Source organism: Lichenostomus cassidix, chromosome Z (genome assembly GCF_008360975.1).
Source record: "Lichenostomus cassidix isolate B80296 chromosome Z, HeHo_3.0, whole genome shotgun sequence".
NCBI classification, from domain to species: domain Eukaryota; kingdom Metazoa; phylum Chordata; class Aves; order Passeriformes; family Meliphagidae; genus Lichenostomus; species Lichenostomus cassidix.
The window spans coordinates 17989622-18017515 of record NC_139511.1 but is presented as its reverse complement, the minus strand read 5'-3'; the positions used below and the strand labels follow the sequence as shown (position 1 = coordinate 18017515).

Sequence of the window (27894 nt, the reverse complement as noted above, 5' to 3'; positions counted from 1 at the left end):
TAAGACCACATCCTTAAGCCAGTTTTAGTTACACATGGGGTTATAATAGGGTATGGGGCAGTGATTTAGTGTGCATTCTGTGCGCCTAAATCTTCATTTCAAACCTTATGTAAAGAAAGCTCCAGCTCAATTAGTCACAGATTTTCTATAGTAGCCATCTGAAAGTGTAAGGAAAGGAAACAGATTTAACTACAAAAGACAGGCAAGGAGGAGAAAATCCAAATAATGGTGGGGGTATATTCCAGCACACACTTACTGCCTGTGCCACACTTAAAGAAATGTCTATACTTTAGCACTGGCACTCATTAAACATTTTGAGAACTCATAAAGTTTCTACATTTCACTAACAGTACAGATTTCAGATATAACCAGCAGAAGTAGAAATATTGAGTGGCAAGATAAGAACCAAGAGCGATTTCCTGTTTAGTAGCCAAAAAAAAAATTAATTACATCATTGGTAACAGAAGAGGTTGTGTTGATGTGCAACCCCTTGTTGTGAAAGCAGAGCTTCTCTGCTCCCAAATTAGGGGATCCTACAAATAAACAAAAGAATGGTGAAGTTTAAAATAGGTATCATCAAATGTCAAATGTGGCTTTTGGAAACAGCAGGTATCCTTGACCTGTAATTGTCCACCTGCATAGATTTCAAGTCAGGCTATCCATTTCCAGGCTGCAATGAGCTGTAGAAGCTTGTATTACTAAAAGAGGGGAAAGCTGTCATTGCCTCAGGACCCTGACGTGCTTTTTCAATAAAAGAGGCCACATCTAATTTGTCAATGCAGCTGCTCAGGGTCCAGGGCAGTAAAGCTATTGTGTGATGGAGCAGATCCCCAGCTGCATTCATCCACTGTCACCCAGTGAGGATTGCTCAGTGGAGGAGCGCTGACTGCCTCATGCTCTTGTTTGACCTTTGTAGCACTGACATATTTATCAAGAGCTAGGAATTAGCTGTAGGGTGTGCTTGCTCCACAGAGCCACTACTCTATCTACAAATAGCAAAGCATAATTGGTGGACAGGATGTTGAGTAACACCCAGTTTCATTTTTGTGATGTTTATATTGATGATAAGCAGGTGTGCCATATAAAGATGCTGAATTGGGAGGGCAGTCTAGCCCTTTAAACAAGAGATTTCTGAAACTGCATTGAAATTCAAAGGGCTTTAATAGCAGAAAATCTAGTAGCTGCAACACATTTTAAGCACCTTTTAGTGTTGTTAATGCCAGTGTGCAATTAAAATGTCAATATGCTGTTAAAGACATTTGAATAATTCATTTTTCTCATATAGGACGTGCCTAGTTTCGATGATTGTATTAATTAATAGGTGAGATGTAATGTAGTAATTTTACAATGACCTAAACATTGACAGTCCTGGTTCAGAGCACTTTTAATATTGTCTGTAAACTGTCAACTGTTTAATTATCTGCCATGTACAAAACACCACCTATATATTTCTCATATGTATTAACTTTTAGTTAATGGTTATCAACATGTCTTTTATTATGTAGGAAGGATCCCAAATAACTTTTCTGTCTTTCTTAGTTTTCTTTGACTGTAAAAAAGGCATGCTTAATTCTTTGTGTCAGCATGGGCTGGTGCTTACTGATCAACAGCATGTAGTTAATTAAAAAAATTAAAAACTTGGGGAGGCCATAATTTAGGTTTTGCAATATCAGTTTTATTGAACAATAAATACAGATAACAAATGTCATTGTGTTTGGAAAGCAGTTGTTTTGCTGAATTTCCTTAGTTTAGTCAGGTGCTTAGGCAGGTGTTCCTTCTAACTCTTTAATAGTCATTTAGTGAGGCACTATAGTCTCTGCTATTGGATTACCACTGCTATTACTTTTGCTAGGCTTTAATCATGTATTCTAAGCTTGTGACAGTGGCTGAGAGAGAGGCTAGGGAAAAAAAATGTTGTTATTCTCATGTTACAGATAAAATGCCTTAAGGGCACTTAATTGAGAAGTTTTGAAGCAGATAGTGCAAATTTACCATTTTATCAAAAATGTGCACCCTAACATCCCTGCAAGGGGAAAAAGGAGTTTAGTTGGCAAAGCTGTAAGTCTTTTTATAAATCGCAGTCCCTCATGCCCAGAAAAGACTTGTCACAGTTAGGTAACTAAATACACAAACAAGTCTGTGTACATTGAGCACTGGTGTTCTTAAACCACCAGTGATAGTCTGACAGCTCTCCCTGCCCCAGCAGAGTGGAATAAGTTGGGGTCCCTGCTGAAGTAGATTTTAACAGTTCCATTGGCATTAGAAGGACTTAGGGGAGTTTGTAGAGTAGTTGTTCAGGAAGCATTAAGAAGCGTTTCTGGCACAGCTATACAATACAGCAAACATTTGGAGATGGCTAACAACACATTCATCACCAACTTTGTGTTGGCCAGGATATTAAACTGTTGTTCTTCTACCAGCAACCAAAGATTGCTTATCTTCTGTGAAATAAAATCTCAGCTGAAGGTGAAGCTTGATAGCATTGTCACAACTGGGCATAAACTAGACAGTTCTTTCATATGCCCAACAAGGATTTTTTAATTGGAAAATAACACCAGCTGCATGCTGTCAATAATGTGCCATCTTGTTCGTGTTCCATCCCATCTTACCCACAATTGTGATAGGAAATAAAAGAGCAGCTGTTTTATAAAAAAGGGAGGTTAGGGGAAAAGCAGGCACATTTTTACAGCCCTACAAAGCTACTGCTATGCACTATCATGTTCTTATAGAGAGAAACAGAGGGGTATTTTTGGAGAGCCTGAAAGATATGCAGTTGCTGAACACAAACAGTACCAGCACAGGCAGGGAATTTAATGTGCAGAAACACCTGACCAAAGCCTTCATTAAAACAATTCCAAAAGTCTTTTGAGAAGCATGTATGTTCTAGGTGTTTTCTTATTCTTTAAATCAGAAAACTATACCAAGTTTCTATTTGGAAGCAAGACGGATTAGTGCGATAGAAGCCACAGTGCTGGGTGGACACTGAGTACCACTGGTTTTTAAGGATGATCACAGAAGTGGTCTTAGCAAAATGGTGCAGAAAAGGCCATCAGTAGTGACTTGGAGCCTGTGGTCAGCTCTGGAGAAATTTAATTCCTGCTCCCAGCTTACAGCTCCCATCAAACAGTTCAACAATTCTCCATGTGTATTCATTGCTGAATGAGTCCCAGTCAGAGCCTCTCAAAGGAGGGCACAGTGCAGGAGTGCCCTCTGTCCCTTCTTCTGCCTGCTCTCCACGCTGAACCTCCTGCATTCACCCCAGCCTGCCCAGAGGTTTGTACAATCATGGCTCATAACAAGGAACATAAAGAGCAGTACTCTTTTTTTGCAGATAGCATTCTGCTTTATCTCTACAAAACAGTAGTCTCTGTTCAGTATCTTTAAAAACCCCTACAGTTCTGCAGCACTTCATATGATTTTGTCTAAATATGACCAGCTACAGGCAATGTCCTGAGGCACTCATCCAGTAAGACCAATTAATTTTGTATACACAGGGGTGTTTTTTTATATCTCAGAGTGCAGTTCACACTCATTGAACTAAATCACTAATATCAAATCAGCAGCTACTTTCATATACCCAGCATCAAGACCTGGAAAAACAATACAGTTTATCTCTGCTTGCTCATGGCAAGACAACTTGATAACATCAGCTGTGCTTCCCTGAAAGGTTTGGTCTCACCTACACTGTGTTTAGAAAAGAGGAGAATAAATATATGTCACTGAGTGAAAAGAGATCATGATAAAAATTGATAGGGTTTCAATGCTAGGAAAATAAATGAGGCTTTAATGAAAATAAATGAGGCTCTTATGAGGAAGTTTGTATATCTGTAGATCAGTAAACATGTCTTGAGAACTAGTCTACAAATGTGAAAAAGCCAGTCACATTCCTTGGTGCAGGAGCTACTTTCTTGTTGATTAAGTAGCTGTGTAAACTCTCTGGTTTTCCTGCAGCACTGGAAAATGCTGGGTTAGACTGAGAGCATGAGCAGAAACTGAACAAACTAGAGTGAATCCAGGAAAGTGAAATTTGACCCAGTACCACAGCTGATTGGAAGGCTGGGGGAGTTGTTATTTGCAGCAACACTGCATATATCATTGTGGGATGTTTGGTAAAAGCAGACAGATACATCTGCCAGGCCTGCTGCTGGACAATTGAGAGGGTGTCTGTATGGGATTTGAATGTGTGTTGGAGAGGACACTTGCTTGCCTACACTGCTGTGGATGACTGCTGGGCTCAGGGCAGCTTTAATGGAGCTGGGGCAGGTAATTTGCCAGGGTATGTCCTCTGAGATGAAGCTACAGGTTCACCTCATTCAGGGAAGCAGACTGGCCATAGTTATTACCCAGCATGTTAAAAAATGCACACAGGAAACATCAATCAAGCTCTGGCATTAAAGTACGAATGTACATGCAGCATCTGCAAGGTAGGGAGGTGCTAAAAAGGATTAAGTTAAAAAAAAAGAAGCAGAGAACTACAAATCTGACAGATAGAAAAATGCATGAAAGGAGCTACCACTCAAGATAGAAAACTAAGTGAGAGAGATCATAGCAGCACCCAGGCAAGAAGTCCACCAGGGAAATGCTGTCTTTTACCTCAGGATATGGGTAGAGTAACTATGCTTGCTTTACTGGACATACTATAGATTTGACTCAATGTAACAGAGGAAAGAAGGGTTCTGATATTTGTGCTTGAAGAGTAATGAGATATCAAAGAAGAACTAGTAGTGAATTTAATCTTGCAGACTGTTACACTCAGTGTTTCAAACTCATCACAATTCCTCAGTCACTCAATATCTTCAAAGGCAGATGAGGCAATGGGACTGCAATACAAAGGGAAATGGCAAAGCTAATATCAGACATGTATAATCTATTTTTTTTTTGCCTACATCACCAGCCCTGCAAATATTTCTGGAAGAAACAATCTTTCTTGTCTTTTATTGATCACTGGCAGGGGCATGTTTTAATTCTTAAGTCCAGGCCTTTTGACTACACCTGCTGTGTTCATGGGTACAGAAGAAATGAAGTTAATCCACAAAGTTTGCTTTCTGTCATACAATACACAGTGATGACATTTTTATGGCAGAAGAGGTTTCATCCTTCCTCTGTGCAAAAGCAGAACTAACAAGGGCTCCAGCCACATTCCTAACATGTACTGGGAACCCAGCTCTGGGCAGAAGGACTGTCCCTAAGAAATACAGTCCATGTGCATGAATAAACAGTGTTGGCTTGGTTGCATAGTCATTTAACAATTTAGTTATAATTTCCAGGGGCCTCAAGGATTAGGAACTACAGGGTACTGTCTTACTATTTGTCTTTGAATGTTTAATAGATGACTCCTATGTTAGTTCAGCTGTGATGTGCTCAGTTGCACTACTAGCTCAAAATTAGCATTTATGGTTTTGTGTCTTTAAAGACCAGAGCTGATGAAGAAACAATTTTTGCTTTGAGATTATGGGTGGTGTTTGAAATTTAACCCGAATTCTTCCACAAGACTGCTTTCAGCTTCAGCCTGCTAAGCAGAGCTGCTTATGTTGACATTCTGCAAACTTCACTTTTCCCTGTTGTGCAGAGAGGCCATAGTTCAAAACAGGCTGTATAAAAGGAGAGGAAAAGCCACAGAATTTCCCAGTGACAGCTTCTTTTTCCTTGACACTGTTAATAAAAACTGCTTGCAGAAAGGCACTGGGCTGCTCAGAATACATAATGCCCACATCAGGAAAAGGGAAAAAAAAAGACAAAAAAAAAAGAACACCCAACACTTGTTCTGTGCCATCAGAGGAGGTCTGTGCAGTGAAATGGGAACTGTGAAGATGAGAGATTCACTTTGCAGGCTACAACAACTTCTCTGGAGCCCTGAAATCATGCATATTCAGCCAAACATATGTAAATCTATTTTAACCCAGCTGTGAAAGATCCCCTGAAGTAAGCTAATAAAGAGCAGCTGTATATGTTTAAGCATATCCCAGGCATAGTAGAAAGGTCCCAGAATGTGCACTGAGCTTTTTGTACGTCATTAGAGGAAATGCTGCAGACTTTAAAGGAAATTTGTGTTTTAAGATGCAAAGCAGCATAAAGTTTGTCTCTGCTGAGACAAGCTACAAAAGAATTAATTTTCCTTGACATTTGGATTTTATATATCTTGTTTTTAACTACTGTGAATGCCTGTGTTTTATTTTTTTTTAAACGACCTGCTATGTCTGCTTATTTCCAGTCATGCAGAGGCATCTAAAATTATCATCACTCACTGGGAAAGGGCGAGAGGTGAAGGAAAGTACTGAAATCAGGAAAGTTCAAAATGATCAGCCACTGCATACCACCTACCAGTGGGAGAAAGGTTGTCAAATGCTTTCTAGTGCAAGAGGTGTCCCTTAGCCTCTGGGACAAGCAAGACTAGGCTGGCTCCAGGACTGTAATGACTTTCATCATTATATTATATATGCAGGAGGTTGTGTCAAGCAAACCTTCTCCCATACCTGCAAACTTAACAAACTGGTTCATTTACAGAGATACTGCTCAGAAGTTACACAATTAAAAAAACCTTTACGAGCTTACTATTCCAGTCATTTTCAGGTCTTGTCTCCCCTTCACTCCAGAGGGGGTGGAAGTTGTCTGAGCATGAATTTTCTCGTTCAGATTTTGTAATTTCCATCTACAATAATCCCTTGTTTCAAAATTAATGAGTGTGAATTCACAAGGCCATGGTATGAGTTTTGTATGGCCACTGTAGCATGCAGAAAAATTGGATTGCAGGCTCATAATCAAACTAAAAACAGATAATTGAAATCCATTCTGAAAATTTTGCTTCAAGAGTCACAAGTTACCTCATATGGACATGCTGATTTCCCCCTCTTTTGTAAGTTACAACCATCTTTTTTCACTAGAGAGTCATGTTGGCAGTCATTCATGGAAAGTGAAGAGAAATTATATAATGATGAACCAGCTGAAAGGAGAAATTAAACTACTGTTAGAGATCAATTGACAAACCTGTCCTGGGGGTATTGTTTCTGAAATAGGTCTGATAAGAAAATCCTAGAAAAAAAAATCCAGAAAATCCTAACAGTGGCCACAATATCTGATCTGATTGCTTAGATAACTTTCAAGGATTTGTTGCGTGTTACTTGAGTCACATTATATATCAATTTTGTTTTCATAGTTCTGAAGTACGATTTCTCCTCATACCTCCAATGATCCCCAGGCCTCTTGTAACTGGAGGTTTTTTCTTTAGCAAATTAATTCTCTCTCCAAGTGAATGCACCCACTTTTTCTTTGCTGCAGACCTCAGACTACTAGCTCAAGCAACTGGCTTTGAGAGTCCTAGGGTGGAGTATGAGAGGAGATGGATTGCTGTCCTCAGCACAGTCATGCAAAACTTAAAAGGTTGCAGACCTTTACAAGTCGACAATAGAGCTTTACTGTGAGGGAAAGGGGGAAAAGGCATTTTCCAGCAGCTTTAACTATGAATGTTTGAGCAGGGCTTTTTCTAGCTGGTGACACCAGGAGTCCAGAAAAATGGGTACTGGGTAGTATTGCACTGAGTCAGCAGAATGAGTCCTTGAAGCCAGAACAAAGATGAGGAAAAAAGCTTTCTTACTGTTTTCAACAAAGCAGCTCCATTAAAGTGGCAAGCACCAAGCCATTGGGATTATAATGTGGTAGGTTATGTTAAATCTTGAAATTATTTCTTCAGGAAAACAGGAGATAAGATCCAGAAGTGCATGGTAGACTATGGTCATTCCTCTGTTTTTCTGTCTCTGAAATCTCAGAGTTCAGTCTAAATTTGGGGCTTTTTTTGGTGGTTTGTTTTTTTGGTGGGTTTTTGGAGGTGGCTTTTTTTGTTTGGTTGGTTGGTTTTTGCTCTTTTTTTATTATTATTGCTAGTTAAAAAAAGAGGAAGAAAGTTTGTTAATACCTGCAGGGATTTTCCAGTCTGAAATAGTCTTTTAGCAGCATGAGACTACCTGTAAACACATTTCTAACACCTGGAGACACATGTTGAAAACCTATTCAGTGGTATTTTGAAAGGATATTCTGAAACCCATTAAAACCTCCATTCATAATGTGTTTTTTGCAAGCCAGAGGAGAGGGGGAAGAGATCCTGCAGAGAAGCTTGCACTGAAGAATGAAATTAACTGCTGAGTTTTCCCCTTAAATTCCCCTTAAATAGTAAAGAAATTATTGTGCCTTTCTGGAACAATGACTTGTTCTGTGGAAAGTCTCAAATGATTTTGTAGGTGTTGGAGATGGAAGTGGGCTCATTCCCATTTAGCTAGTGAGGTAACGTTTAAGACAGCAATGACACTCACACCCTAACTGCTCTTAATGTGTAAATATTACCTTATTTCCTGATAGTTATTCCCTTGTTTCCCTTCCAAAACATCATTCTTCATTTCCCACTTCATTGTTTCAAGTTTCATGTGTGTCACCATTTTGGGTTATTACTTTACCAACTGTTGCCGACAACTTTGGAAAGATAGACAAGGACAGCTCCCTGTGGATCTGATCATAGGGTGATCATGGTGCACATGGCATGTGGTCTTCTCATTGCCCAGAGTACACCTCTCCCAGCCATAAATAATTTCTTTGTCTCCACAATACAGTGGACTGAAGACTGAAAGGTGTAATTTTTCAGGACAGGTAGGTGTTATTCACGCACGGGATCTTGTAGTGGCAGAGCAGGTACTGCTTGCTGTCTGTCCTGTGAGTTATCCTCACCAACTCCTGCCTGGTTGTGGAAGAGGGCAGCATCCAAGCTGTTGTGTCACTGGAACAGTCTCTCATCAAGCTATTCAAATGGGGAAGTCATTTGCTGTTTGTTTGCAATCACCAACTAGTTGTGAGCGTTATAAACTGGAATTTCTGGAAGTTTGTACTCACAGCAAAGCATACACCAGAACTTAGACTGAAAGGAATGTGACTGTGGGGCTTTTCTTGATCTGTCACAAAGGGATCACAGATGAGACAAGGAAATGTGGGCTTCATCATGAGATGTTTCTTTTCATGCTGTATGTGTTAAAAGGACACAGAGCTTGAGCTGAGCCTCTGGAGCTGAGGTCTCCTTTCTGCAGATGTCTGCTAATTGCTGTTCTCCTGAGACAGACACTTTCTTTCAGATCTCTTTCCAGGCAGACCTTTGATCAGAACTTTTCAACTGCAGCTTTTCAGCAGGTTTTAGCTCGCTTTCATTTTTTTCTGAGCAGATAAGACAAAGACTTTAGAGAAGTCAAAGGCTATCATACTTACTTCTTCCCCACAAAAAGTAAGCCATTTATCCTGCCAAGCAAGGAATTTGTCTGGTTTAATGTAATTTACTATTAGAAAAACTGCCTTACCTTTTTTTTTCTTTTTAATTACTTTGTTGTCCTTTGGGTGCTCATAAAATTGATTGTTCCAGTGTCATCGCCATTCTAAAAATTGCACTGGCAGGTCTGTGTTCTGTTGGGTCCTCCCTTTGGGTATCCTCAAAGGCAAGTAATATCCCAGTCCTTTCCCAGAGCTCTTTATGCTTGTACTTTCTTCAGTGTTGTCCGAGATACTGTACAATGTCTAGAAATTGCTTTGGCTATCTCCTTAAGCAGTTGGGGATGAATTCCTTAAGACAATTTAAAAATGTCTATTATCTAAATAAGTTTACATCTTTTCTCTATCATGGTCAACACTTCCTCTCTAACTTTGTTACATTTCTGATCACATATTGGAATGGGGATTTTTGTTGAAAATTGCAGCAGGAAAAGAATAAATAATTCAGTCTCCATGTCTTTCCTTATCTATCCTCCTTCATTGAAGCTTTTTGTGTTGATATTCGTTATTCACTTACACTCATGCCATGTATTCCTTAGAATGATGAACTCTGCTCCTTTGTGATTATTTCATCTTAATTACATTCTGCCCTTGGAATTTCTTTCACATTAGAGTTAGAAGGAGCAGAGCATCTCCTGAATAGCTTCATCAGCATTTTCATACAGTAATCTTTTCAGCACTCTGCACATCTTGCTTTTCAACTTGTTTTTTTTTTAACAGATGTGCTGTCCAACCCCCTGGATAATTTTGTTAATTGGTGAAAAGAAGGAGCCTCACCTTCCTGCTTATGATAATCTAACATACAGGAGATCTATATCTTTGTATAACATCTGGTCTTTTCTGTATTATTTTTACCCAGAGACAAGTCTGCTTTTCACATCTTCCACAACTTTAACAAAAGTATTTGTATTATTGACATGAAATATAATATCTCTTTGCTCATTCCCCAGATACTTTAGTGAACAAGCTAGATCAATGCTCTACTCATGATTCATACAAGGGCTAGCTCATTTCAGAATTGAATCACTTTGAAGATTTGGAAGCATTTTTCTAAGTGTCCTCTGAACCAACCAGCCAAAACTATATATTACCTGGAAGCTCTGCTGGAAGAAGGAATTAATTATGCATAGCAGAACAGCACAATACCACATCAGGAATTCTCTCTCATTAGATGAGTAAGAAGAGGTGATTTTGCATGCTCCAGACTGTTACAGTACAGGATATACTGACTGAGAAAATGAATGGCAATGTTAGGAGATCCAGACAAAAGGACAGAGGATGAAATTACAGGAAGTTAATGGAGGCAGAAGGATCAGGTTGTCTATGGGAATCAGAATAGCCATGGAAAAGGAAGAATATCAGGTGACTAAACTAGACTAGACTAGCCAGAAAAAATATTGAATCACATGTAGGAAGACCCTGAACTTGTAAGCCCAGCTGTGATTTATAAGGGAGAGATCTTGACCTAACTGGAAGACTTCAGGGAGGTCAGCAAGTGTCAGCATTGTGGCATTAGTGACATGACATGTAAGATCTGATCCATGAAGGTGCAAATATTTGATGTAATCTATGTGTTTGTAACATTTTCAGGTTTTCTTTTATTTTTACCACCACACACCTGGAATATAATGTTAATACAAGTAATTCTGTCAAAACTACCCCTTTCAAAAGAATAGTTTGTTGTTACCCAAAGTGGTACGTCTCCATGCACTAGAGAAAATAATCGGGGTATGGATTCAGACCGCAAAAAATAAAATAAGCAATGTCTTTTCACTTTTGCAAATGATATATTGCAAACATGAAGGTGCTAGACATAACACTTTAAAAGTATTTAATTTAGAATAACAATTCTATTATTAAATAAGATAATATGGTGATCTTATTCCAGACAAATTTTGCAGTCTGCTTCTGTGTAGCCAGCCCAGTCAGTTTTCCAGTACATTATGTCTTAAAAGTATGTCACAGTAAGATTTTTTAATAGCAGGTATTTCCTCAAAGCTGGGAGTCCAAATAATTTACCTGTCTTTCAAAAATGTAGGCTCTACATTTTTCTGATTATTTTCTCAATTCATTTTAATTCCTTGAATAATGAGTGCAAATTACGGTTGCTGGACTTGCCGTGTGGACTATGTTGTTCATTAAGAATTGCAGGACAAGTAAAAGCACACACAGTGCAGTCTGTAGAGTGGCATGAACACTGTTTGCCTCAAACTTTACATGGTTGGGATGACACACTTCCTTAGTCATCCCAGACTGTGCAGGTAGTTACTGCTAGTGTTGTGGCTTGACATGTTGGTAGACAACAACTGCAACTATCAGCCTATATCGTATTAAATCCAGACCACCCCCACCAGCCCTGTGGTCATGACAGTAGGACGCTGAGCATTGCTACTGATTTTTATTATTTTATCTATTCCATTGACATTGATGCAGGGCCAAATCTTGCCCATTTTATTTTATTTACATTTAAGTTAGTGGGATTACTTGCATAACTAATGACACATGGAAGCAATCCCTGATTAAAAATAAATTATATCATTAACCTGACATTGTGTACAGAGAAGATCTGCTTTCCTAGAGCAAAGCCACTAATGTTAAATGTCCGTTAGAGTAGAAAACATAATAAACATCAGGAAGATTTGAGTTCAAGAGGAAATAGCTGGAATCAGGCTGTTTAAAGACAGTCATAAATTTCTGCATATAAAACACGTGCAGCATGCACATCATTTCAGCTACCCCGTCCATGAACACCAGTGGTCACTCAGTGTGGACTGCATTGTAATTTTGTAATGTGAGTGCTAATGTTTAGATATCTATTGGTAACCTAAAACTGAAGATTTCATGTTGCTTTTGTGTGCAGCGATGCAGGTTTGTGCTTAAGGCCATGACTCGCAAGGTAGGATTTAGCTAAAGCAGAAGACTGAGAGTGTAGAGCTTGAAGTTTCCCTCAGCCAGTAGGAAATGTCAGGCATGGACATGAGTTTTAAGGTGTTCCCTTGCATCCTATCACCAGACACCTGAGAGAGGGAGCAGCACTTTCCCCTCCACTCCCCACCATGGGGAAGTTTTAGATAGCAATGAGGTGTCCTCTTCTCTAAGCTGAACAAACCAAGTATTTTCAGCCACTTGTCATCACTGATGCCCTGTAGTCTTTTCACCATTTTTGTTGCACATCTTTGGATGCATTCCAATATTTTTATATGGTTGGCCCTTTTTTTCACCAGGGCACATGGCTGACTCATACTGAGCTTACCATCAACCAAAAATGCCATTTCCCTTGCCACACAGCTGCACTCCAGCCTCTTGCTCCCAGTCTATACGTAAAAGAATATTAGAATCATAGTGTCATAGAACAATTTAGGTTGGAAAAGACCTCTGAAATCATCAAGTTTGACCTTTAACCTAGCACCACCGTGATCTCTTCTAAACCATGTCCCCAAGTGGCACATTAACACAGTTTTTGAACGCTTTCAGGGATGAGATTTCCACCACTTCCATAGGCAGCTTGTTGCAATGACTGACCACCCTTTCAGTGAAGAATATTAAGTTAGTAAGATATATCATTCCTTTCATGAACCCATGCTGCTTTTGACTGTAGGTGCCTACACCCTTAGGTAGGCACTGAGCAGGGATTTTGAGCTTTTTCCAGGAAAAAACATTGGACAAGTTCTCAGAGGTACAAGCATGAGGAGTTTGTGCACAGAAATCCATTGAATAAGACTTCTTAGGGTGAAGCTTTTCGTAACTTCACGACCATTCTTCCCATCCATTTAAGACTCTGCCTGATTCTCCAGTTAATCACTGCGAACAGTTTTACAAGTGCAAATAAATTTGGTCTGAAAATGCTGCAGAGTCTAGCATGTAAATATCAGCAGGTGAAGGACCACAGGAGACCAACACCTTTGCAGTGAAATATAGATCCTGCTGACTGTGCTGTAACCACTAGACTGTGCTTCTGCATATAGCAATTTTCTACGTGGATTTAAATTACAGAACTAGGTTTTACTGCTGCTTGTTAAGTGCTGATGACAAAGAATAGAAGAATCTGCCTCTTAAGAAGCTGCTGGGCTTTAAAAGAGGGTTCTCATAGAAATGCTTAATTTGAAGATTGTTTCTAATGATATATTGTTTTCTGAATTTTACTTTCCTGCCCTTACTTTTTTACTGTTAAGACATTTATATGGATGCCGGATCTTATTTTCTTAAGTGATCATCTGCTCATGCTATTTATTCTCCTTGTGAAATCATAATCCTCTGTATTGTCATAGCACAATAATTTCTGTAGCGCCCAGCTGTGATATCACATGCAGGTGCTTAGGATTTCAAGAGCTTTTTTGCTTTTAAATATGAAGTTCCTCTCTTGCAAGCAAATGTCCCTTGTCCACCTAAATGCTACAATTAACTTGGGACAGGAAAATGGGAATAATACTATATCTAGCCAGAATACTTACCAAAGGCTTCTGTCAGATAGTGGTAACTTTTTAATATTTTTTTAACACAGCTTGGTAAGGAGCATTTTGGTTCTAATTCTGGATTGTAAATACCTTCTGTGCCAAATACGTGAAAAGATCTTATTTAAGAAGTTGATTTACAATGTGAAAGTTTTTTATCTTCATAAAGTCTAAGGAGAGCCTTAGAGTTGTATTTTCTGCATTGCTGTCCCTCCTGTGATAACGACAAGTATTACATTTCCTTTGGGCATGTGGAGCTTTTAAACCCCTGGCACCTGGGCCCTCTGTGGAAGAAGAGATGGGAAAGATGTTCCTTCAGTTCCTTGTCAGACTGTGGCTGCTCCTTGTATGCAATAAGAACAAAACCAGAAATTAAAAAAAACCCCAAACTACAGGCTTTGTGCTTGTGTTTTGTTAGTGCTGCTGGCTTGGTGCCCGAATCAGAAAAAAACTCACTTTCTTCAGAAATTCAGGGTATTCATTAATGCTGTGCTAGTGAGTTCAGATGGAGGAGGTGTGCTCTGCCAGACGCCTTCTCAGACAGTGGGTGCTTGGATGGCCAAGTAGGATTTGACAATGACCTCTGACCACAGCACAGTACCACAAGATGAGGCACTCAGTCAGGTCTTTCAGAAAAGAAAGCTCAGGCTTCAGCACAGAGGTCAGCCTATTCATGTGTTCAGAAAAGAGACAGCTTTTAAAATTAAAATAGCAAGGACAGTCATCTAGCAGGCTCAATAAATTTCAACACCGTGCTCTATATTTCACAGTTACTTTAGCATCCTCCTGAAGCTCAGGCATGTGACACTGACTTATAAAACACATGACAGAGATAACAGAATGAAGAGCAGAGAAAGGAGCCTTAAACAATGTGGGATACAATTCTCTGGTATTTGCTGAGATTCTATCTCCTCTCCTTCTTTTAAAGGCTTTTCAAAGTGAATTACTTACCACAGTAAAAATAAGATGGTATTAGCCTAGGAGAGATCAGAAAGGGGAAGGTGAGGAATGAACAGTATGTGAGAAGAGGAGAGCTAATAGCTCTGATCTGCTGAAGTCAGTGTGAATTGCCCAGGGCCAGGATTTCAAACCAATTGCACTTGTCCTGCAAGTAAATTCCCTTTCCCCTCCTGAACTTTGTAGTCTTCAGATCCAGGTCTGAAAGCTGTACTGAAAGCTAAAGGCTGCACATGGAAGACGTAGCTGGCAGGTATGGTATGTCTCCAAATTTGGGCTAGCTGATAAACAAAATCACCTTGCAAAACACAAACCAACCTCCCAAGGGCATGCCTTTGAATAAAGTAGTTCATGATAAGCCTCCCCCACCTCCCCACACCTCCATCGCCCTTAGTTTGTTTAACCACTGTATGCTGTCTATTGCAGGAGTGATTCGTGAGAGTTACCTGAAAGGTCATGATCAGCTGGTGCCAGTCACCCTGTTGGCCATTGCTGTCATCCTTGCCTTTGTCATGGGGGCCGTCTTTTCGGGAATCGTAGTGTACTGCATCTGCGACCACCGCCGCAGAGACATGGCTGTTGTGCAGAGGAAGGAGAAGGAGCTGACCCACTCCCGCCGTGGCTCCATGAGCAGCGTTTCCAAGCTCAGTGGCCTCTTTGGGGATGCTCAGTCCAAGGAGCCAAAGCCTGAAGCTATCCTCACGCCTCTGATGCACAATGGCAAGCTGGCTACCCCAGGCACCACTGCCAAGATGCTAATCAAAGCTGACCAGCACCATCTGGACCTGGCTGCCCTGCCAACCCCTGAGTCCACCCCAACCCTGCAGCAGAAGAGAAAGCCCAGCCGGGGCAGCAGGGAATGGGAGAGAAACCAGAACCTCATCAATGCCTGCACAAAAGATATCCCCTCAATGGCCTCGCCAGTGATCCCAACTGACCTGCCGCTCAGGGCTTCTCCCAGCCACATCCCCAGTGTCGTGGTCCTGCCCATAGCCCAGCAAGGCTACCAGCACGAGTACGTCGACCAGCCAAAAATGAGCGATGGGGCTCAGATATCTGTGGAGGACCAGAATGCCACCCTTGAGTACAAAACTATCAAGGACCACCTCAGTAGCAAAAGCCCCAGCCACGGCGTTAACCTGGTGGAAAATCTCGACAGCATACCACCAAAAGTCCCGCAGCGGGAGGCTTCCCTGGGGCCCCCGGGCGCCTCGCTGTCGCAGAGTGGCCTGAGCAAGCGGCTGGAGATGCACTCTTCTGCTTACAACGTGGACTACAAGAGGAGCTACCCCACAAACTCGCTCACGAGAAGTCATCAGGCATCAACCCTCAAAAGAAACAACACCAACTCCTCCAACTCGTCGCACCTGTCCCGCAATCAGAGCTTCGGCCGGGGTGACAACCCGCCGCCGGCCCCGCAGCGAGTGGACTCCATACAGGTCCACGCTGCCCAGGCGCAGGCTGTGACTGTATCCCGGCAGCCGAGTCTCACTGCCTACAACTCGCTGACAAGGTCAGGCTTGAAACGCACGCCCTCGCTAAAGCCAGACGTACCTCCCAAACCCTCCTTTGCTCCGCTTTCCACATCCATGAAGCCCAACGATGCGTGTACATAATCAGAGGGGGGAGGGGGAGCGCGAGGAGGATGACAATTAAGCAGAAGTTGCGTAGAAAGCCGGTGTTCTGCAACTGTTGTCGCTCGCTCCTCTGAGAAGATGGTTGTTGCAAGCTGAAGATGTGTTGGATTTCTGCTCTCTGGGAAAAGTGGAATATTTTTTTAAACCCGAGCCATATGACCCATGGTTGAAGGTTTGCAATTGCAGGATTCACCCCCACAACCTGCCAGTTCTTTGCTCAAAAGACTAACCCTCCATCACAAACATTGAGCCAAAAGCACACAGGTGAAAGATGACTGTGACATTTCACCCCCTGCCCCCAACTGCACAGTGCATTCCTGAACTGGGAAAGAGTGCTCTGAAAAGCAAAACAAATGTAAAAAACACACAAATGTAAAAAAGAAAAAAAAAAATTTAAAAAAACCAAGAAAAAAAAAAGAAAAAAATCAATTGATAAAGCTAACTCTGATTTAACAATGGCAGAAGTTTACTGCTAGCAGGTACTGTGAAATGATGCCCATCAGTGTTACAGCCATTTGGTCACAGCAGTTAAATGCCAGGTTGGGCAAACTATGTCATAGATTTCTGCTATCCTTCTCTTTTAATGAATAACATGTGACTGTTAACACAAGTAACTCCTCTTATTTATTGTTCAACTTCTGTTTTTCCTAAGGAACTGACCTGCATCATCATCCCGTGAGCAGCTTTTCAGAGAAGTACCTTGAAACTTATATCTATTTAACATGAAACCCCTTAACTGGAGTAATTAGAACTCTTTTATTTTTCCAAGAAATTCACTGAGTTAGATAAGTTGGAGCTGGTTTTCTGAACTTTGTGCCTGGACTGCCTGGTTAGCTGAAAAAAAAAGGGGATATCTATTTAAGTCTCTCAGCTAATTAGCTGGCTGGGCCTGTGACCTAAGACAGCAACAAATACCGCAAGTTCATAACTTCTAAAGCAGCTGCAAGAGAAACTTAAGAGCTGCACATCTGTGCACCATTGCTATCAATATGGCTTTGTCAGTAGCTAATACTTTCTGTGAAGGCACCAGCTTGTGATGTGCCATCTCATTTCACCTTGCATGTGAGACGGCAAACAAAATCCTCAAACAGTGTGAACTAGCTAATATGCCGGCTGTTACCATGCATAAATTATGGTCTTATCACACGGGTTTTTCGTGGGAATATATCTGTGAATAGCCTGTTTTCTTCCACATGTAAATTTGTGCCTTACACCCTCAGTTGTGTATATTTGTGAGCTGTAGTATGTAAAACCTTTTTCTTTTTCCCCTTTGAGTAATGCAAATATTTATTGATCCTTCCTCCTCCAAGCCCCTTCAAAAACTGGAGTAAAGACATTGAAAGACGAATGTGGTGGTTATTGTCATAACCCCACATCCCTAAAGAAATTAGGCTAGCACCACACCCTCCAATTTGACTTTCTAGCTGTGCCAAGTCCTCTCTCAAAACCACCCACAGGTGGTGATGCTCCCAAGGCACCATGCTGGGGGTTCTGCCTTCCCCCACCTCCCGCTCCCCCTTTACAGCATGTCAGCGCGGAGATCACTCTCACTGGCAGCAGGAAAATGACTGACACCCTTGTCCATGGAGCTGGCATGTCCCCTGGCTGGGGACAGCACTGGTGAGAGGGGCCAAGCCCTGCAGAGAGCCCAGCCGCACATCCTGCAGCACGCAGGGCACACGGAGCTAGGACAGGCAGGCAGGCTCCTGCTGTAGCTACCTGCTGCTCCAGAAGGATGCTGCATATACTTCTTTGGGGAAAAATGTGGGGTTTTTTTCCTTTGTTTCTTTTGTGTGACTGTGCATGTAGCTAGTGTGGGAGTGAGCGCGCGCACAGGTGTGTGCGTGTGTGTGCGCGCGCAGGTGTGTAAGTTCCTTTCCAGTCTTTCAGTTCATGCAAAAACGTAGCTGTGTTTTTAATCTGTTACAATAACTGTGTCAACATACTGTAGAAAAATGATGGGGATCGCTTCTAAGCTTTTTATATATATATATATATCTACTGAACAGTATGTTTGAGTAAGGTGGTTGTTTCCGTTTCAATTTGTTTTTTAAAATTTTATACTTCCATTTGTTTTTCAGGGTTTTGGTTTTGTTTCTGAATGATTGAAAAGACAGATTTTAAGTCCACTAGCTTATAGATGGTATATATAAAGTCTGGATGGTCTACACCAAAGTGTGTAACAAGGGTGCTTGCATGTTCTTTCATTTCATCATGGCTTCTTTTATGAAACAGTTTTGTTCACCCGTAGTGAACTATGCAGACTGGAGTAGATGGATCTGTATCCAAAGCAATGTTGTTGTTTTAATAAAAACAAACTGAAAACCCTTTGAAAACAGTAGGTAGCAAGGTAATTTTTTTAAAAAGAACCAACTCACAACCTTTTTACCAAGCTCCAAACCCCTGAAGCAGGGTTCCCTTGATATTATCCCTCAAAGCATTCTCCCCAAACACAGAGATGGATAATCATGGCAACAGCTTGTGCAACGATCTGCCTTCACAACATACACCACAGTTACTGGGTTGACCTTAAAATGTTCATTTCGTATTCGGTGGGTCTTCTGTTTTCATCCTTTCCCAACCCCAGCTCCCTTCCACCCTCTGTTTCGAGGGCTTCACCTATGTGTGCCTTTGCTTTCCACCCTTGCTATACACTGGTAGATGCAACAAATTCAGACTCTCATTTGTTGTAAAGTTGTAAAGTATTGTGATGTCACCAGTTTCCCTTCATTTCCACATCCCCTAACATATGATTCACAACTTAATGTCGGTTGTAAAAGAAAAAAAAAGGCAGGAAAGAAAAAGAAAAAGGAGGAGAAATGGGAAATAAAAGCTCTTGATTACATATGGTAATAAACCCAGACTGTTCTACCTTGTTTCTTGTTTCCTGGTTCTGTTGTTTCTGTGATGATTTATCCTTTTCTTTTAAAAAATACAAATAAATGAAATGCTGATCATTTAGGTCAGATTATAGCGAGGAAGAAATTTGTTACTTTCTGCCTCTTACAGAAAATGAACTTTAGTGTAAGGTGCTGATAATTAATTAAAAATTAAATCACACATTTGCTCTCCCTCTATTCATATTTTGCATTTTCTTTTTATAAGCTTGTTCATCGTCAAATATTTATGGCAGACTTTTTAGTTTAAAAGAGCAAGGCTAGGATTTAAGCACACATGGTCCACCAAAATAGATTATCATACAGATGTGACTTCATCTCCAGACTTTACATATTAATAACAGAGTAACCCTGTACTTTTTTTCAGCAGGTATAAATCTGTACGTCACAGGCCTGATTTAGAGGATGTTGTCTGAGACTTATTCTGCAAGACAATAACAGTAGAGATTATAACAAAAGAGTGTAAAATCTCCCCACTCCTGAGAGTTATTGAAACATACCTGAGTTCTACATACTGTTTTTGTGTAAATGGGATCACCTTTGCACAGCCATTAACTAAGGTAGAAATAAACATTGGTTATGTCCATTACTGAACTTAGTGGACTTGTTTTGTGAGAGAAGTAGGCATTGTAACAATGGGACCCTGCAGAAAAAGAGATCTCACCCAGTAATTTACCCTTGCTCAGATCATATTTGGCCTTTTCTGCCCTGCCAGTAAACCCTGTTCAGGACCTATTGCCTTCCTGGTATGTGCCACATCCATGACATGCAAACTCAGAGCATTGCAGGCATCATTTTCCAGTGCCTTGCCCACACACTTCTCTGGTTTTTCTTCAGTGCAGGCTCCCTTCAAGCTGGGCACACAGGAAGGATGTATGCCAGGGCTGGGATGTGCCCCAAGTGCTGCTGAGGGACTCTCCTGCCTGGGGAACGAGGGCACTGTACGGTCACACAGTGCTCCACTCTCTGCTGCATTTGACCTGCACGCTCCCAGGGCTGCAGCAAATGGGAAGGCAAAAGCTCTCCAGTTGCTTAGGGACCTGTATTGTTTTCAGTCCTGCAGCCAATTCTTTGGGAAATTCCTTTGTAATTGTTTGAAATGCTTTGTAAAAGCAGCATCTACTGAAAGTATTCAAAGATTAGGATACCTCTATTTTTAAATTAATATAAATATTCCTCTATAGACAGTGACAAGCCTGGAGAAGAGGGCCCAAGAATGCCCAGCAGTGGTGCTGGATGTCTCCCTTTGCACAGCTTCTCCACCACTTGCCAGTGAAAGGAAAGTCCATTCAAAACACAGGCATGAAGAAGGGAGGGCAAGAAGGTGTCCTGATGCACAAGCAGTTTGGGGTCTGTAACTGCTCTGCTTGTGTGTCCTAGACCTGCTGCCAAAGGGAATGTTTGAGCTTAGGCCGTTGAAGCACTATGCCCATGCAACCCTTCCCCAAAGGTGCACTTCTGAGATGGCCTGCACAGATCCTCTGACAGAGACCTGCCTTACCTGCTGCTGGGCAGGAAGGATCAGGAGAGGAACTTCAGGAAACACACTGCCCTGGTGGGGTCTCGGCCAAGCAGAGGGCAGGCACCCACAGCAGTACCCTGCCAAGCAATGGTCCCTTCACTGAGAGCCCTCAGCTCCCAACCCAGAAGAGGCAGTGCCACTGTGGTGGCTTTCGACAGGGGAGGAGACCACTGAGCCACTGGGTGTCTGTTTGAATCATGAGATCTGTCCCCTACAGGGGCTGCTGGTGCCACACTGCAGAAGCTCCCTGGGGCTGAGCAGGACAAACAAGAAAGCCAAGAGAAAGCAAGGGTGCTTTGAGCACTTCACTCAAGTTAGTGCCATGTTATTCATCGTATTAATGGTACTCATGTTGACCTCATTTAGCATGTCATCGAGGATGCATGGAAGTTCCTTTCTAATCAGCATTAATTTGCATACATATTTTTACACAAAATGGAACCCAGCTGAATGACTCAAAACAATAGGTCTCTGTAATAAATCCTGGTCCACTGCCCTGTTCCTCCCCTCTTCCTCCAAAAGACATACACTTTCAAACTACGCCGGAGTGTCATTTCAAAGACAACTGCAAGTCCTTCCCCACTGTAGCTTTTACATCAGGGAATATTTTGCACTTGAAAGCTCCTCATGTGAAAAAGAATTAGTAAATCAGGAAAAGCAGTTGCAGTTCAGTGCACTCTGCTGCCAGCAGGATGCCAGTACCCACAGCTGGTTTGCATGGCAAGGGATGCCAGAATAAAGTGCCGTAACAGCAACTAACAGCAACAGTGGTCCAGATGATGGCCAGAGTAATTACTGGATGCAATTCCAGATCATTCGTCTGCCACAGAATTAGCAGGATGCTCTCTCCCTGGATTAGGCATGGATTTTTGCTCCCTAAAGCTTGTTTATAAAGCTTGTTTAAAGCAATGTGGAGTACCTTGGTAGTCTTATCCTCCCCACTGCACTGAGGCAGAATGAAGCAAACCTCACTGGTTCTTGATGACTGATTGTCTAACCCTTTCCCTGTAAACATATTTTACTCTGAGAAGGGGAAGCCACCCAAGGGATCAACATCAAGCATTTCAGAGTGTCTAAAGATAATAATAAGCAAAGAAAGGGGTTTGGACTGGCTTAGTTAAGGCCAGTTTTCTATTTATCCAATTAAAGTTAATTTCCCAGAAGTATGGCACCTGCTCCAATGAACAAGTGTTAGAGAGACACATTGTGTGTGTAATATTCATATGCTTCCTGCTGATGCATGTGTCTGCTAATGAGTCTCTAAGTAGTCTATTTATTACTTTTTCCCCTTTCTTTTAGAAAGTGGAGATACTTTTCAGAATAAGGACTAAGTCCATCTTCACATGTCTTGTGCAGAACAATGATGTGTTAGACTTCTTTGTATGAATAGAAACAGGTAAATAGTCATCTATCCCCAGACTGTAATTTAAACAGTGTAAGTCAGTAGGGAAAGGCTATAATTGGAGTCAGAGTAAGTGAGGTGAAAATTGCTAGGTGGCAGTACCATCTGCATCTTCTTTTAATTAGCCAAGTTCATTGTCAGAATATAAACTTTCTGCTATTCAGGTCCCTGGCTTATTTCAGCCATCAGTCCAAAGTGATTGCCACATGTCTGGGTAAACACAATTCCCAATCAGCAAAGGAGAATTATCCTCCCAACTGATCTGACTAACAGTTACCATGTCTAGGAGTAGGGACCAAAACATGACTAACCAAGATCATTGTCACATCTGCTTAGTGTTTCATGACAAACTCTATTAAGGCTAACAGAACCACGGTTAATTCAATTAGATCAGTGTTTTCCTTTGCTGGCCATGATGCATTTGGAAGACCAGCAACTGTATGCAGAGTGTGGCAGGCAGTCCGCTGCAAGGAATAATAGCATCATAAATAATATATTAAGACGAAGACAAATCTAGCATGCTGCAGTCAGAGCACATCAGCCTTATGGATGGATCCTGCAATATCACAAGGAGATGGGGGAGGGAAAAAGTAGCTATGACAGGAAATTATAGCAACTGTAAATGACAGGGACTACAGGACGGAACAAAACTCATTAGGTCAGCTCTTTAAGCAAAGTGCTGGAGAAGCACAGGACAGCCTGCTGGCAGCCGTGGAGGACCTGTGAGCCCTCACATTTATCCTCCTTAAAATGAAATAGCAGACACTGAGTGCTGGATTTAAAGGAAGATGATAAATAATGGAATATAGCTGGCAAAACCTCAGTGGAAACCCAGCTCTTTTTCTGGCCTGCATGCCCTACCCTAGTATTCAGGGCTTTCACCCCCTCCGCAGAGCTGGACTGGGATGGTTGCACCCCCAGGGCAATCAGGCTGCCCCTCCTACACAGCAAAAACCCCACCAGCTTTCCCATCAGGTGGGACAGTGCCCCATTTTGGGCAGCACCTTGCACCTCCTACACAGCAAACCCCCATCAGCATCAGGGGGAAAAGCCCTGTGTCCCAGCCTGCTGGGTTTGGGCTGGCAGGTGGCACACAGCAGCACGTGGGCACCAAGTCACAATAGCCCCACCAGGAACAGAGAGCTGTGACTGTGGAAATACTGTTCAAGCCTCTTCTGCGCTCAAAGGAAAAGAAACCAAAATGTACTTCCTATAGCAATTTCTGCCTTTTGCGGGAGGTGGTTCGTCTTTCTTTTTTTATATATATACTGCCTTGCTGGTAGAGAAAGACACTCCATGTCAGAAAAAAAGGAAGAGAAAAAGCAGAATATTTTGTTTCTCTGACTTTTGGAAATTATGACATAATCTTATCAATTCTCAACAAATACAATCTAAAGTATTCAGACTGCTGATAGAAACATTGCTTCTGATGGTGCAGCAAACTGCAGATTGAGCTTTTATTAAATGCTGCATAAATTGCCTGTGAAGCAACCTTTTACGAGATATAGTGGTTCAAACAATTTTACAAAGTGCAGGAGACAAAGAGTTCCTTTTACACTAAAATGGTTTCCTAGGAAACACTGCAAAATGTAACATGATATCTCTTTGTGGAAGTTCAAGGATTTATGTGCACTAGTGTGTGTTTCTCCTGACCCGCTTTTTTTTCCTTTTCTTGGTGTGGTGTATGGTATCACTGGCCAATTTTACCTTTTGATGGTATCACAAGAACAGAACAGGCCTGTACCACAGCAGCCCACAATCTGAAGGACATTTTCCTCTCTGATTATCAAATCTCTTCTCTAAACAGAAAAGAAAAATGTTGAAGGAAACTGAAGTCTTTTCATCTGTAGCACTGTGGTTTCCGAATAAGGAAAAAACAATGACTGAAAATGCTCAGAGCCAAATTTCAGGTTCCAGATAGTCTTCATGCCTCACCCATATATTTTCTCATCTGTGTGGAGCCTATACTACACAACATAAATTTAGGGGATTAACAGCCTGCAAAGTTGTTCAGAGGCCTGGACATGTGTGTGATCTTTCTTAATTTAAGGCTAATAATCCACCCATCTGCAAGAAGCACTTTTCCTTTCCCTAAGCGCAAGCAGTGTGTCCTCAGAAATGCGAAGTTCATAACCAGGACAGCTCAGCTGTTTATCCAAACAAACAGTAACTGGCTGAATTTACCTGACTGCATGCCCTTTCATTAGTTGTCCTACCTTCACAGAGATTAACAGTGACATAGCACTAGGGCACTTCCTGAACATTTTAAAGACTGCAGAAATATTAATGTGTAAAAGCCTCTCCTCTAGCCATAGCTATGCTGAAGTTCTGAGCTAGAAAATACATGACCCTATGCAGTGCTGCTACTGTGTCTGTCATGCTCCCAGCTGCAGCCCCAGCACTCAGACCCAAGCAATCCTGCCCAGCACCATGTCCAATTACAAAAGCATGCTGGCCCAAGTGCAGAAGCATTACAACCCAGCACACAAGGCAGCAGAGCCAGACAGACAGGGCCCACGCCCCAGCAGGGCTAGAAGCAAAGGCACACCCCATTTCTTGTGAGATATTTTACAAACAGTGGCTTTGCAATGGACCATCACTAAATAAAATCTTCAAACAGCGCTGGGGATATGATTTAGGTCCTAGGACTCCTTTTGCCTAGTTTGGAGAATGGGCGAGCAGGTATTTCAGAAATAGTTGCACTTAATTCAAGCAGAGTGTTGTTCACAGATGACAGGGGCAGCACTGGTTGTCCTCATCAACCTCAGCCAGCAAACCTTCCCAAGCTGAGCAGACTGTCACTTTGGGAAGTACATGCCCAGTGCACTGATCCTCACTGCTGCCTCCCCACTCCAGCTGCTCCGTTTTACTACCTGGTTGCAGATGATGGTCCTTTGCTCCTCAAGCCGAGTCTGGGACAGTGCCAACATGGAGTGTGCATGGTGATGTATTTCTCTCTGGTTCCAGGAAAGATCCCTGGAGCATTTCTGTGCTGCAGGTAACTAACAAATGGGGGAAAACTCACAGAACAAAGTCCTGAGAGTGTAGCTCATCTTTATAAGCACAGGATAGTCCAAGCAGCAGATGAGCTGATATTTACTGTTGGTGCAGAAATGTGAACTTTGGTGAACTACTGAATTTGTCAGGCAGTGGAGAGAGCAGCATTTGGATCCAGATGTGCACTCTGGAAGAGTTGGAGTGCATTCCTGCTGGCAACACTGATCCTGACCCAGGAAAACACTTGAAGCACAATTTCATCCAGTGAGCTCCCCGTTTTAAAACTGGGACAGAACAACAGCTTTTCTGGGCAGGGCCACAGCACTCTCCTGAAGAAAATACATTGCCAACAACAATAAGAATGGTGCTGAGTTTCTCCCAAACTAACCCGGGCTAGACAGCCATTGTTACTCCATTAAAAAAAATTGGCCTCCAAGCCAAGGAGTTACCTGACAGAGCTGAACAGGCATAAGGTCATGCCAAGCCAATGAAGTTAAATTGCAGACTCAGGACCTGCTTCCACTCTCCTTGTTTGTGTCCTGTCACAGTGCATGGACATATTGGTTATTCCCTGTGGCACCCAGCAGCTGTACTCATGGGCATGTTGGAAACACCAAGGACAAATTAATAGGGCTTGGCTGTTGCAGCCTGTAACACAGTGTTGTTCATCCTCTACAGTACTGCCACTCTTGTACTAATAGGATTAAAATGCATTTAACTGAGATTTTGTCTTTGAGATCAGCAGGTAATTAAGCCCACATTGATACACTACAGTTATATAAATACTTTCTGAACAGAAACGCACCCCACTTCCTTAGTGTTGTAAACACTTCATTCAGAGTGCCCAGTTTCTGGAGATTTAAATAATTCACATCTATATTCAAGTAGCTCTCCTGTTGTGTAACTTATGTGTTTAAATATCTCCTAACTGTTGTACACCTGCATTCAGAGTTTAAAAACCCTACGCAGACAAACATAGTGATATAAATCATACCAAGTATTAGCCAGTGTAGGGAAACCTGATTTTCAGGCAGGGGCTTTCTGAAATGGAAGCATCATGAGCTGAGCAGGCTGTGATTTTGGTTCTGTCTCTCAGTGTAATCAGCTCAACACAGAGGTTATTTAGACAGTCCAGTCCATAATTACAGCTGATACAAGATCTCACTTGATACACAGAATACGAAATGCATTAGGCTGACTGACAGAAAACTAAATAGTCTGCAGAGTATTTGCTTTTAAATGAACATGCCATTTTGTATAACAAAAGCAACTCAGAAGTGTTTTTTTTTGTTCATCTTATTGTTTTAATGAAAGTACAAAAACCAAGTTTACCTGCAGTTTGAACTAGTAGCTGCTCTAATGCTGGAAAGGACTTTACTTACAGTTATAGTTGGTCTAAAAGCAATGAAAACTGATTTTTCATCCTCAGATTGTGTGACTGCATCATATAAGAGAAAGGACAAACTCTCCCCTTACCTAGATAAAGAGGCCTTTCCCTATTGCTTTAATAAAGAAAATTAATAGCTGCCCCATTAGCTCAGATCATCCAGGCAGTGCTTTAGATAGATTTGGCATGTCTGTAGGACATTCACCTGCTGAGAAGGGAATGCCTGAGAGTCACTGCTAATACTGGCTGGTTCTGCAAAACCAGCTCTCACAGGTGCTGTGAGAGCTGCAGGAAGGGGTATGGCTTACAAAGATCAGCCACTGGTGAGGAAGCTGCCAGTCCTCTGTGGTGGTTGCACAAAAGTGATCTTTGCTCCCTTCCAGCCCAGAAGTCTGTCTGCACCCACAGAGCATTCAATATGGTTTGGAGAATGCAGGGGACCTTCATGTGTTTCAAAATGGGTTTGATTCAGGGTGCTCCTTTTCAAATCCTTCCTTTCTCTCTCCTTTCCCTCTTATCTTGCTCCTTGCCCTACTGGGACTGCTTTGATGCAGGAGAATAGGCTGGATGACCCATTTTATGAGCAGGCAAAGTGAGGACTGAAGCCATTTTGTCCCAGGCTACTTGCAAACCAGCAGCAGGGACAAGGACAGTCACAAGGTCCCAGGTCATTGTCACATACATTCTCCTCTGAATTGCCCAGCGTATCTGGCAGGTTTGAGGAAAGGCACAGCTCCAGAAGCCTGGAGAGTCTGGTGACAGAAACAGAGAATAAAAGGAAAGGGGGTTGAATGGAAAAGATTCTCTTTTGTGAAGAAATTCCAAACAAGGCAGGCACATGGGTATTCCTGTTTCAAGCAAAAAGAACCAGCAACAAAACCAAACCTTCCCATAGCAAGGAAGAATAAGCAGAGAAGCTGCTGGTGTAAGAGCAGGAACAAAAGCAGACTGCTGCCCCAGGGGGGAGGGCCACTGGTCATCTGGTCCAGGGAGGGTCCACAGAGCACCCCACTGCCTTCTCTGGTGAGGTGTGTTTCTACCTGCAGCTGACAGGCTGGGCACCAGCTGAACCACCACTTCACTTCAATCAGCTCCTGCCCTGCCCTCAGCACTGCCTGGATATTCACAGCACATCCTGCTGCCGAGGGACAGGCAGGCAAACAGGATGTCTCCAGCATCAAAGGAATTCTGCTTTCAGAAACCTTCCTATGGCAAATTGATCATAAAACTCCAGCTTTACTGATATATAAATAGATAGGTAGGTAGGTAGATAGGTAGTTAGACAGATAGATATATAAAAATATATGCAAGATGTAGATATAAATATTCATGTGGTTTCCAAACATT

The 27894-nt window shown here is 42.0% G+C and overlaps 1 protein-coding gene across 5 annotated transcripts in view; it reads left to right on the top strand.

Moving 5' to 3' along the window:
- The window catches only part of SEMA6A (semaphorin 6A), a 119844-nt gene extending 100626 nt beyond the window's left edge, over positions 1-19218 (top strand). For all 5 annotated transcript variants that reach the window (XM_085042735.1, XM_085042734.1, XM_085042733.1 and 2 more), the window contains one exon: positions 15132-19218. In XM_085042735.1, coding sequence (XP_084898861.1) covers positions 15132-16321 — 1190 coding nt within the window. In that variant the 3' untranslated portion in view covers positions 16322-19218. The remainder of the gene's footprint in view (positions 1-15131) is intronic.
- Positions 19219-27894: the final 8676 nt, after the last annotated feature.